Source organism: Rhinolophus sinicus, linkage group LG09 (genome assembly GCF_036562045.2).
Source record: "Rhinolophus sinicus isolate RSC01 linkage group LG09, ASM3656204v1, whole genome shotgun sequence".
Classification (NCBI taxonomy): domain Eukaryota; kingdom Metazoa; phylum Chordata; class Mammalia; order Chiroptera; family Rhinolophidae; genus Rhinolophus; species Rhinolophus sinicus.
Genome location: NC_133758.1, coordinates 95,898,468 through 95,911,652, shown reverse-complemented (window position 1 = coordinate 95,911,652; position 13,185 = coordinate 95,898,468). Strand labels below are relative to the sequence as shown.

General features: G+C 34.8%; 1 protein-coding gene across 5 annotated transcripts in view; it reads left to right on the top strand.

Annotated features, from left to right (window-relative positions):
- SNX13 (sorting nexin 13) overlaps positions 1-12,944 on the top strand; it is a 117,373-nt gene extending 104,429 nt beyond the window's left edge. For all 5 annotated transcript variants that reach the window (XM_074340808.1, XM_074340809.1, XM_019727220.2 and 2 more), the window contains 5 exons: positions 1,965-2,036; positions 4,429-4,574; positions 4,833-4,901; positions 6,648-6,760; positions 9,235-12,944. In XM_074340808.1, the coding sequence (XP_074196909.1) occupies positions 1,965-2,036; positions 4,429-4,574; positions 4,833-4,901; positions 6,648-6,760; positions 9,235-9,482 (648 nt within the window). In that variant the 3' untranslated portion in view covers positions 9,483-12,944. The remainder of the gene's footprint in view (positions 1-1,964; positions 2,037-4,428; positions 4,575-4,832; positions 4,902-6,647; positions 6,761-9,234) is intronic.
- Positions 12,945-13,185: the final 241 nt, after the last annotated feature.

Here is a 13,185-nt window from a genome sequence, read left to right as displayed (position 1 = left end):
TTCAGAAGACTCATAGATACATGGTCTCATAAAGAATAGAAAAACTGTTCAGCTTCAGCTTCAGGTGTACAGTGCAGTGATCAGGCATCTACACCATCCCTGAGGTGGTCTCCCTAACGAGACAAGTGTCCATCGGATACCCTACAAAATCTTCACAACATTATTGATTACATTCCCCAAATTGACTTTCGTATCCCCGTGGCAATCTGGTTACCGACTATGCTTTCTAATCCCCTCACCTTCCCCCTTATCCCCTCCCCCGTCTCATCTCACAACCCTCAGTTTTTCCTCTAAGTCTCTGAGACTGTTTCTGATTAGTTGATTCATTTATTCTTTTATTTAGATTCCACATATAAGTGAGATCATACGGTATTTGTCTTTCTCTGTCTGACTTATTTCACTTAACATAATGTTCTCTAGGTCCATCCATCAACTATAATTTTATATATATATATACAGTTACAAGAAGCGGAGGAATAGAGACAGTGGAAATGTAATGGCTGTGTGCGATGTCAGAGGGGTAGTGGATGGGGGGAGGGGCTGTCACTATGTGAGGGATATAAATGATAAATGTCTAATTATTACATTGTTTTATGCACCTGAAACTAATTAAAAAATGTTAAAAAAAAAAAAAAAAAAAGAATGGAAAAACTAAAGAGAATACATTCTTATCAGAAATGGACACTATAAAATCCAGTCACTTCTCAGTCTCTGCTATGGTAGAATTTTAAAATCCATTTAAAACAAATATTTAAATTAGTGAAGTTAATGCTTTTTGTACTCTTTTATTCCATTACGCAATTTTTATCCTATAATGCTATTAAGTTTTATAGCAAAACAAGTAAATGCTATTGTGAAAATTAGTTACACTAGTATTCATCAGGAAACAAAGTCTAATTTCACGATTCACATGATCAAAGGGAAGAAAAGCCTTTCGCCATCATCTGGCTCTGAGGCGATACCTGCTAGTACATACCTGCAGGTATATACCTGAGAGTGGCATAGAAGAGTTTCCTAGGAACCTTTTTCATTACGTTAGCAAATATAGGTAGTAAACCAAGTAGATCTTTGCTTCTTAATTTGTCCTTTCTTATAATTTAGACCTAGTTGTTCAAGGTTATAATCAAGACTATAAAAGAAAACATGTAAGCTATTAAAGTTTTCTATTAGATCAATTTGAATGAAGAGGAAATATAGAGAAACAATTTCTTTACTGTAAGAGACAATTCCCAACATAGTATATATAAATCATAGTTTTTTGTTAATTCTAGTACTTTCACTGATGCTTCATCTTTATTTCTAATCCTGAAGAAGTACACTAACACTGAAATGAGGATTTCCCAGTGCTGCTTCTGCCAATAATTAACATGCTTTCAGACAAAAGTCACTGAACTTTTTCAGGTTTTTTTTTTTCTCACCAATGACATGAAGGGTTATAACAGGTGATCTTGATGGTTCTTCCTGTGCTAACAAATGAGTATCAGCTTTTACCTAGCAATCAGTTACCCAGCAATCAGTTAATTAGTTCCTTCAGCCTGTTAACATACTATCAAGCTCTTTATGGTAAAAGAAAGAAGATTGGAGTTCTAGTCCCTGGCTATGCTACAACTTTTGGTCCTTAAATCATTTAGGCTTTTTTAGCTTTAAATTCTTCTAACAGGTATGGGAGTTTGACTAAGTAATCTTCCTTTCCAACTCAAAAGTTCTTTTTTTAGAGGAAAAAAAATCTCTTGGTAATTAAATAATCATCCTTTTATATTTGGATTCTAATTTTAGATTGTTAATACTTTTTGATATATATATATATAACATATATACATGCATACACACTTTGTTTATAAGTGTTCCCCAAAATCAAATCAAATGCTGTTGATTGTGTTTGATATTGTTTTGCTTTATTATCGTATTGTGTTCTTTCACTAACTGCCCGTATGTGTTTACTTTGTTCTTCTTTTTTTTGTTAGATGCCTCCTTTAATTCCAAAGACTGATTCAGATCCCGAACATTGTCGAGTCTCGGCTCAACTTGATGATACTGTGAGTCAGTTTTATTTTTGGTAGTGCTCAGTGGTAGTGATTCAGATCATACTTGGCAGATCTTAACATTTTAGTGAAGTATAATAATGTATGTCTGACATTAGTGTGTGTATATATTAATAGTAAGTGTTAAGTTTGATGAATTCTTGCAAACTGAGTATGCCCATGTAATCAGCACTCTAAACAAGAAACAGATTGTTGTCAGTACCCCAGAAAGCCCCTAATGCTCTCTTCCTGTCACTGTCCCCCCCACCAAGGATAATCACTATCCTGAGCTACCCTGCTTTTATAGTTTATGTAAATGAAACTGTAAGGTATGTATTCCTTTAAGTCTGGCTTGTTTTGTTCAACATTGTGATATGCGTCTACGTTTTTTGTGACTGTAGTTTCTTCATTCTCGTGGCCTTACAGTACTCCATAATATAAATATAATACAATTTATTTGTTGTACTATGAAGAGTACTCCTGTGAACACTCTGGTATGGTACAAGTGTTTTGATTAAAAAAATAAGGACATGTTTCCGTTGGGTCTATATCTAGGAATGGAATTGCTTGGTCGGAGAGTTTGCAAAAGTTCCGTTTTAATAGATGCTATCAAATAGTTTTCCAGAGTGTGCTCCACTTACACTGCCACCAGCACTGCGTGACAATTCCAGTGCTCCGCAGCCGACCCGTGTTGTAGCCATTCTGGTGGTTGTGTGGATTTCCATTTCTCTGATGACTGGTGAAATACGGAACCCCTTTTCATATGTCCGTTGGCCATTTGGGTGTCTTCTTGTCTTCTGTGTTTCGCGCTTTCCCCCATTTTTCTGTTGGCTTGTCTGTCTTTGTCTTTTGATGAGTATGAGTGTTCTATATAATTTGAATATTGGTTCTTTGTCAGATGTATTTGTGTACGGCAAATATCTTTATGTGTTTTTCTTCACTGTATATACAATCTGTGCCTATTGCAAGGTCACAAAGATATTCTGTGATTCTCTTTAAAATGTTTTTGTTTGTTTTGCCACACCAAAATTTAGATTTATGTTCATCTAGGATTGATTTGTGTGTTTGGAATGAGGTAGCAGTCCAGTTGACCCAGCACCTGTTACTGAGAAGGCCCTTTTCCCCTCAGTGTACTGTATTTCTCCTTTGTCACAAATCAAGTTGTTGATTAGGTTTGGGTCTGGGCTCTGTATTTTGTTCTATTAGGCAGATTTATTTTGAAGTTATAATTATCACCCTTCAATTTCTCATTGAATTTCTTTATAATCAACTGTCTTTAAAAAAGGTAATATTTTTGTTTTTCAAGACTATCTCAGAATGTTTTATTATGAATTGTGCTGGTATAATATCCGTAACATCATACCTTTTGTTAAGGGTTTTTACAGTTTAACTGTTTATTAGCATTGCCATGTGGCACCAAACTCAGAAATATACTTGATCAGAGGATAGAACAGTATTTATTTTGCCTCAGTAATGGAATGTCTCTCGTTCCCCCCACCCCCTCTTTGGTTAAGCTGTGAGCTTTCAATATGTGAAAGGGAAGGTGTTCTAAGAAAATGTTTACAACATGACAGTTAAAAATGTATAATTCGTGCTGATTTCCCAATATTTAAATTACAACAATGAAGAAGAAATATTTGGAAACAGTATCTGAGTGTTGAAAGAATTATAAACTTACTAGCAATTATATGCAGTTTTGTTGTAGTTGTAAATCTGCAACTGTTTTAGGCTTTATATATGTTTTTTCACATCAAAACATTCTGGTTGTCTGACTTAACTTTTTACATCGTTAATTGAATAGTCCCATGAAAAGTGTTCAAATTTTTGCTTGTTAAAAGTTAAAAGAAAATTCTAGTAGTTGAGTGAAATATGCCTTTTATAATGTTAACTTAGCTATGTACTAGAATTTATTTAGTTCTTTCTCCTGAAAATACCTAAGGACATACAACTCACTAGCAAAGCAAAGCACATTATTTTGTATAGACTGTGTTTTGGTGTATTAAATAAGGAGAAATATTGAGAATATTTTCTTGTCTTGGAAAAGATGTCCCAGGAAATAGGCAAAGGGGCTAGCACTTGTCTTATCAAACTAGTTCAGACCCTACTAAAAGAGCCAACTCATCTTTCCCTAAGACCATCATGAATCCACTTTGAGAATTTTGTTCATTATAGCTGTGGAGTTTACTCATCATTGTAGGGTTATAAAATTCTGTATTGTGTCAAAATGGCCATTAAAAATGTCTTTTCTAAATTGGAATGAAATGCCAGGTTATGAAAGATACAGTACAACTTGTTCTCTAACCTGTGAAATAGTAGCAATGATTTTATAAAAGCAACAAAAGTATCCATCTATAAGAGATAGGTAACTCAAATAAACGTATACTTATTTCTTACCATGTTTTGTCAGGTGGATGACAATATTCCACTTAGGGTGATGCTGCTTCTCATGGATGAAGTATTCGACTTAAAAGAGAGAAACCAGTGGTTACGAAGAAATATCAAAAACCTACTTCAGCAGCTTATTAGAGCCACATATGGTGATACTATTAATAGGTACCACATTTTTCTTCTTTTTGTCTACTTAGAGCTGATCTTACTTAGCTTTAAAACTTTTACTTGTGGAAATAAGATTGCTCCACCTTTATAGGAGAATTTCCTTCTCTGGGCCTTTTAAGAAGATCATTGAAGCAGTCTCTTTCTCTCAGATAATTTGCATACAAATTAAGTGGCCGGCTCCATGAAAAGTATTTTCTTTATTTCACTCACCTTCTAAAATTTTGACCTTACTTATTTAAATTTTTTTACTTTCAGAAAAATAGTTGACCATGTTGACTGGATGACCTCACCTGAGCAAGTAGCAGACTTAGTGAAACGTTTCAGGTATATCTTAAGACACAGTCCCTTCTTTTGGGTAGTACAGTTCAGCATTGTTATCGCTCGCTGAACATTGTTAACTTTGATTTTTGTTTCTTCTGGCTGTAAAGTTGGTTTAGTCATCACTGACAAACAAAAAGACTTATAAGAATTATAATAAACATTTGTCCCGTGGGCCTATTCATCTTTGTTTTCTTTAAAAGCAGAACAAAGTATAAAAGAAAATTCTTGAAGATGTTAGGCTACACTTTATCACAATAATGTGGATTTAAAGTCATTTGAAATATTAGTATAGAGAAGACCAGGTCATATACTCGAATACCTAGTTTTGGGGGTTAATTTTTCTCAGTTGTATTTGCTAACCTTAATTTTAAATGAAAATTTTAAAAATATGTTTATCTTTGGCCATAGTCTAATTTTTGTAACTATTTGAACCTCTGAAAAGAGTACAGATTAAGAGCAGTGATACTCCAATTCATACATTCATTCTACAAAAGCATTCTGAGCCCCTCCCCTATCCTAGCACGTTGCCAATCAATCACCAGGGACTGAGAAATACAGTCCCTTCAAGGAAAGCACATCATAGCCGAGAAATGAACCTCTTTTCTAGAAGTGAAAGATAAGCAAGGTATAAATATTCATGTCATCGTGTGTTTTGAAATAACAGAAGGAAGAAGGGAGCTATCAGTATTGAAAACTATCTGCTGGTATAATGCCAACTAGTACTTTATGTATACTTTCCGATTTTATCATGTTTCACGAGGTAGGGATTTTGTTCTCCATTTTGTTGTGAGGAAGTTGAGGATTAGGGAAGGTACAGCCTGCCCAAAGACTCACCTGCTGGAAAGTAAGGAACTGGGTTTCTCTAACCTGAAGTGAAGTGTCTCCTCGCGATACCGTACTGTTTTCTAAAGTGGGACCTCCGGCCCTGGCATGTTGATACTGATTCAGGGCAGGTAACTGGTGTCCTCAACTCTGGCTGCACATGGGAACCACATGCAGAGCTTTAAAAAGCCCTGATGCGTGAGCCCTACCTCCAGAGAGTCTGACTTAATTAATCTGTTGGAAGGCCTGGACATTAAGATTTTTTTAAAGCTCCCAGGTGTTTCTAATGTGGGAAGTTAAGAACGACTGCTCTGGGGAGCCTCTCCCTCAGACCACATTCCCAGATAGAAGCATAGTTACTGGGCGTAATTCCTGCCTTTGGCCCGAGAGCTAGGGAACAGGAATCAGGCACGCTGTAAAAGTGAAGGAGGGTGGGTTATATATGTGAAAGGAACATTGTAATCACTCCAGCTATAAGATGTGGGTGCAGAATTTGTTTTATATTGGCTTAGTTATAAGGGAATTAAAGAAGGGTAACTGTAAGGAATCTCAGTTCAGGATATTTAGGTGAGATGTTCAATCTCAGTGAGGGGAGAGAGGCCTCCTTTAAGTGTAAATGGGTGTACATAGTCATCTTTGGGTTCTGTTTTGCTATCTTTATCATTTGTTAGTGTTTATAAGTTACTTCAGGACATAGTTCTTCTGTCTTTCTTGTATATATCCTTTTACACCTGAAAGTGAACCTTATAATTAGTTACTATTTGTTGAAAGTCATACCTATATAAAAATTTCAGAAATGTTTCCTCCTTATGTTTATATTTGTGTTTTTTATATTTATGTTTTCTGTAGGAAATTAGAATAATTTCCCTAACTTGTATCATTAGAAAAATGAAATGGTTACAAAATGTATTTAATCTTTTTCATTAGGGATGCCTTTTGGCCAAATGGCATTTTAGCAGAAACTGTTCCATGCAGAGATAAAGCTATTCGAATGAGAACAAGAATTGCAGGAAAAACTAAACTACTTTCAATTATGCCAGGTGAGTAAGGATTGTTGGTCGAAATCTCATGAATTTGTAATAGTTCTGAATTTTTGGCATTGAGCATGCTAGTTTGCTTATGATAATACCATTTGATTGCTTATTGTATCTTAGGCACTGTTCTAGGCATTTCTCATTTTTTCTTAACTAATGCTCAAGCCTCATTGTGAAGCGTGGCACTGTTAATGTTACAGCTTTTTATGGGAGGAAACAAGCTCCAAGAGGTGAAGTCAGCCTCCCAAGGTTTCTAGATGTAGTGAGTGTTGGGATTCTGATTCAGCTCTGAGTGACTTAAAAGCCACTGCTTTCAACCACTTGGGATAGAGTGGTGCTTTTAGCCATTTCACTTTTCTGCCTTGAAACATTTTGAGAATAAAGTTGATAAAATATGTAACAGATGAGAGAGCTAGTAAAGGCATATGAAGTTTGAGGTTTTCAGGAAGAATATTCTACTTAAGAGCACAAACAGATTCTTTCAAAGAATCCCTTTACATAGGAACAACTAATGGCCCATTATTAATCTTTATTAAAACATGATCCCAGAGAAAGTAGATGTAGTGGCATTCTGTTGGTTTAATTTGAGTTACTTCTTTAGAACACCGCTGTCTCACTTAGATTCACTTTGTCCCTTTTGTCTTCTCTCAGTAAGAAAGACTATAAATTGAAAAGCAGTCTTGTGTGCCTGGGTGGTTGTTTGATTCCTTCTTTGGTTATGAATATCTTTGAAAATACCTAGATATCTCCTCTCCACGTTTAGGTTATGGTTGTAGAGAATGGAAAAGAAATATTTGTTAAGGTTTTTAATATCATATGATACCTATTTATTTTCCTATAATTATTTCTGTAATTTAAAACTATATTTCCATCATAGATTTTAATAATCAACTTCTTCTGTCAGTTAAATGGGAAATTTGTCATGTAGCTATTAATTCTGCCTTGTCGACTATACCGTTGCATTTGGAGATAAAAAGCAAATTCTAGAAATACATTTCAGAAAAATATTAAGAAACGATAACTTAGGATATAAAGTAATAAACTATTAGAATAAACCAGATCATGCTATAGACTGACGCAGTTATGCAACTGGAAGAAACCTCCCTGCATTTATTTAGTGACTGTGGCGCGTGTGTCATGCAGACATGGTCTTTGCACTGACCTTTGCCCTCTGACGCTTACATTCTAGTGGGGGCAGAACACAGACTACACAGGTAAATAAAGCACAGTGTGTTGGACAGTCGTAAGTGCAGGGGAAGGGAGAGGTCAGGGGGGATGCAGCTGTAGGACTGGAAGGTGACCCCGAAAGACGACGTGTGAAGACTTGAAGGCACTGAAAGGAGAGATAAAAGTGTTATATTTTTATACATACACATAGTCCTTCTCTTGTTTTTTAATAAATTCACAAACTATTTGCTGTATGTTGTACCCCTACTTAGAAACATACCCTTTGGAAGTTGCATGTTTCTTTGGAAAGCAATAAAAGACTATTTAGTGCTTTCGCGGCCCTGATTTTGAATCACTAAGAATAATCATACAGGTTGTTTCCATGCTCAGATATATATCTCTTGTGACTCCATCCTGCCTAGGAGTAAGCTCCAGACTTGCCCCCCTGGCACTCACAGTTTCCCATTCTTCGCTCCACTTTCTCCACAGGAATCCTAAAATTCTCCAAACTGTACCTACCCCCCATTTCTTCAACCTGCCTTGTTTCTTTTCCCCTTAGTGCTCATTGGCTCGTGGATGTGCTTTCCACCAAAGCTAGTCCTCCATCTGTTTGCACCTATCAAAGTCCTACCTGGGGAACAGTCTACTTCAGTTGTCATGTCCTTGAAAGGAACCTTCCCTTATATTCTCATGTAGAATTTTACCCATTCCCTCCCCCAATAAACATCTTTATACTTTTAGTATTTTTATGGCATTGTTAACTGTGTTGCAAGTTTTTTGAGATCATAGATCAGCTTTCACACATCATTTCCTTATAGCATATTTCTCATTGTGCATTACACACACATAGTAAGAATATTTGTATGGTGTTTTAGAGTTTATAGATCACTTTTCACATTGTCTCATTAAAGCCTTATAAATCCTTACAGTTATAAGCATATTGGTTATTATTAATCTCCATCATACAGATGAGGAAGCAGACACCTCAGGGTAGGTAAGATACAGGTATTAAAGGACAGGATTGTAATTATAATTCAGGGTTTCTGAGTCTAGATCCTACTTCTTTCTCCTGTGCTCTATTGTACCATGTTGTATTGTCTGTTGTATAAGTGGATAGATGCATGTGTGCACACATATAAATTGTGTCTCAGTTATAATACATATCTGAAACACATTAACTTAATACCTACTCGTTACTAGTTACCTACCTTGCTGTGTACTTTACATAGTTTATTTAACTTAGAGCACGGTTTTAAGCCTTGTGTTTCCTTTATTTGAGTAATGAATTATGTTATTTCCCCCTCTGCATTTAGATGAACTGAAGCACATAATTGGGGCTGAGACAACACGGAAAGGTATTCTTCGTGTTTTTGAAATGTTTCAGCACAACCAGTTAAATAGGAGAATGGTTTATGTCTTCTTGGAAGGCTTTTTGGAAACATTATTTCCACAGTATAAATTCCGCGAACTTTTCAACAAACTGCATTCACGGTCAAAGCAGATGCAAAAATATAAACAGAAACTTCAAACAACTCAAGCGCCTTCTTTACAAAAAAGGTGACACTCCAATCTATGAAGCTGGTGTTCATCTTGTCCATAACTAACTGGTATGGACAGATCTTCTGGGGCTTAACTCATATACTGTTGTGTCTGCACCGGTCTTTTAGTGTCTCAAAATAGATTAATAATACATCCATAAGACTGTGGTTCTTCTCATCCTCATCTGTAATCCAGACACTATCAAGAGAGTTGCTGTGTCTTAAATGATTTGGTGCATATTTTTGCAACATTGAAAGGATACTGCCCCCATGTCAAGCAAGAATGACGTCGGTCTCTTTCGTTTTAAACTAATCAGCGTTCTGCAGCAAAGACGAAGTGCCAGACTGTATATATGAGAGCAAAGGAAAGCACAAAACAACAGTTCACAGATAAATTGGCTGATTTGTTCAACAGTGGAAGACTGTGCAATGCACAATTTGGAGGGATTTATTTTGCATAATGATTTTATGGGTCTTTGTCAGAATTTAATATAGTGTGGATTAGCCAGGTGAATGATCTTTGGAACATCTGTTTTGGGTCTGGGGAAAATGACAGAATGCCACTATAGTGTGAAGTATCCTTATACCCAAATTACAGATTTGTGATATAAAAATAAAACCTAGTATAAAATAAAACCAATCAAAACCAGAATTTGATTGGATTTGTTATTCATTGGTATAAAACACATTTTAATGGATTCTTATGTGCTTTAAGGGCTCTATTTTGCTCTTACGGTACTCAATCATAAGTTTTCTTTTGGCATTCTGTGTGTAAAAAACATATAAAAGTTTCAAAATTATTAGTTTTCTTTACCTTTAAGAGATTACTGTTTATACAGTAGGGGGTATAATTTGTTGAAAGAACTGCCAAATGAATTCTGTCCTTCTAAAAATATGAAAACTGAAAAACAAAAACAGTACTCTATTGAAAGTTACCAGATGATAATTTTATTAAATTGTGTGACCTAGACATACCTTAGGTGATTGCAAAAATAGCAAATCAAAGGATTAAAGGAGCTTATTAGTCATATGTAAACATACAAATTCCTAATTCTATTATAGTGTACATATATGAAAATAATGAAAACAGAACTATAATATTTTTAAAAATATGCTTTTATTTATATTTTGCATAATGTAAAATTCTACTAAATAAAGCAGGTTAGCAAAACCCCTCAGTGTATACATTTAAGTCCCTAAAGTAATTTTATACCAACAATAACAAATACCTTTTCCAGTTTTGGAGCTTCTGCATTTCCTATAGTTTTCTCATTCTCCATGTGTCCATCTTGGAAGTCTTTATATCCCTTGTATGCAGGATTCCTGCATAGTTTTAAATACTTCCACTGACTGAGGATTTGGGCGTGTCAGCATTTTTTGTTTTAATATTTAACACTAAAACCTTAAAATAGTGAAGCTACTTATCACACTGAGCCAAGATCCTGGTATTAAAAGAACGTCTGGGTGCTTAAGATAAAGGGACAAAGTATTGGTATCCCAGTTATTTGGGAGCTTTAAGATTGGAACAAGATGTTAGTGTCTTGTTTTCACTGAGCTCTACTTACAGAGTGAAGCCTAATACCCTGTTTCCTCGAAAATAAGACCTAACCGGACAGTCATCTCTAATGCGTCTTTTGGAGCAAAAATTAACATAAGGGTCTTAGTTAATTTTTGTTCCAAAAGACTTATTAGAGTTGATTGTCCGCTAGGTCTTATTTTCGGGGAAACACGGTAACAGAATAAAGCCTTCTTTTAATGCTTTATAATAATCATATTTATTAATAATGCTGTTGTGCATACTTGTAGTATGCATATATTCAGTGTGTGTTGCATGTTTTCAGAATTGCATCAATGAAATCCCTTTCATTGCAACTTGCCGATGAGAAAAGGACCCCTATTTGACTCTGGTGGAAGAAATAATATTTCTTCTTCTCAGTGTGTCTCCCTGCCCTGGTCCGTCCCCATGCCCCAGGCTTTAAAAGTGAGGCTGTGTGAAACGTCTGTAAAAAGTGTCAGCATGGCCAGAAGTGCAATGATTTTTCAAATATGCCCCTGCCCATCTCAAGTATATTTTTGACATAAATAAATCTATGGGTAAACAGAAGAATTCATGTAAAAGTCTAGGGTGTACATGAGAAAAAACATTTCTAGATAATTTAAGGAACACTGGCCATCAACCAGGGAAAGAAACGTCATGCAAGATTGCAAATTTTCATAGCAGCACCCTGCAGGATAACGGCGTCATACCAAAAAATAATTGAGTAAATGAGTTTTTAAAATAATTTTTGTTTAAGAGTTTATATTTCAAAAGCAGAAATGTCAAATGGTAGTCTGCATAAACGGTTGTGCATCTTCTCTGTACACCCCTATGTTTTACATCAGAGAGAGCCGTGGTCATGCTAAAATTAGAGATACTCTTTGAATGACTTGGTCAAGCTGTGTGTAAAATATTTAACCATAAGTCAAGTACAGTGTACTATGTATAATAAAGTTATTACATTTAATGCATTTATTGCAGATACGAATATACATAAAGAGGCTTTATGTCTTTTGATATTTGATTTTTGAATGTGTTTTGTTTTTTAAGTCAGTGGTGCCTTTAGGCAGGAATCTTCAAAATTAATCATTCTTTGGGTTTTCTTTTTTCAGGTAACACATAAACTATTTAGAAACCATCATTATTAACTTCCAATAAGTTCATTCACCTAAAAAAATTGATTGTATGATTTAAATACAGTGCTTAGGTGGGCATTTCCTATTATTAGGTTGTTCTGAATATTTGCTGAAAACAATTGTGCCATTAACCAATGGATGCACTTGGTTAGCCTTAATTTTTAAAAAAAAAAAAATTAAAAACTTTCTTGAATAATTCAGTTTGCTCATTTTAAGTTTGTGCTCCTGGTGTTTGGGGAAAAAAATCAAACAGTTAAATGCTACCAGAAAGTGTACCAATTTTTTAAAAATTAAGAACAATATCAATTTCGCAATCTAAAATTTTAATTTTGTGCAATATTTTCATTTAATGCATGTGTATTTGAGTAATTGTAAAATAAATGAATTTTTAATGTTTTGAGATCTAGTTTAAACTGTCTTCTTAACCCAACAACTTACATTCCGTTGTTGTTGCATCCTTTTATTTAAGGACTTGTTTTAAAAGTCTTTTTTTGTCACTCCTTATAAAATTCTTTTGTTATTAGTAAATTTTGCTTATAGGAGCATGACTCCTGTATTACAAGGGGAAAATATAAAGAGCACATCGTAGGATTATAATTGTTAAAAGATAACTTGTGCATCTCGTTGTGCAGTAAGTGTCAGCTGTGTGCCTAACTATTCTATCAGTACTTTCCTTCTTTAACAAAGACAAAACAACAGTCAGTTATTTTTATTGAACTAAAAAGAAGAGTAAGAATTTTATTTGGTTTGTGTTATGTTCTGTCCATTAGAAAATACTAATAAAGTGTTAACAAACCTTTTTGTTGAATTTATTTAGTAGTCATGTATTTTTATTACTTTAAAAAATGCTTGCTCAGTGTTCTTATTTTTAGTATCTCTGTATATTTTCCGTTTCATTTTAGAAATCAAGCAATGCTAGTTCCAGGTTGGTAGATGAGCTATTGACTACTGACTTATGACTAACTGAATTTAATTCTTCCTTTTACGGGGCAAGTAATTTACGATCATAATGTTAAAGAAACTTCATACTTCCCTGTCATTCAAAATTATAAA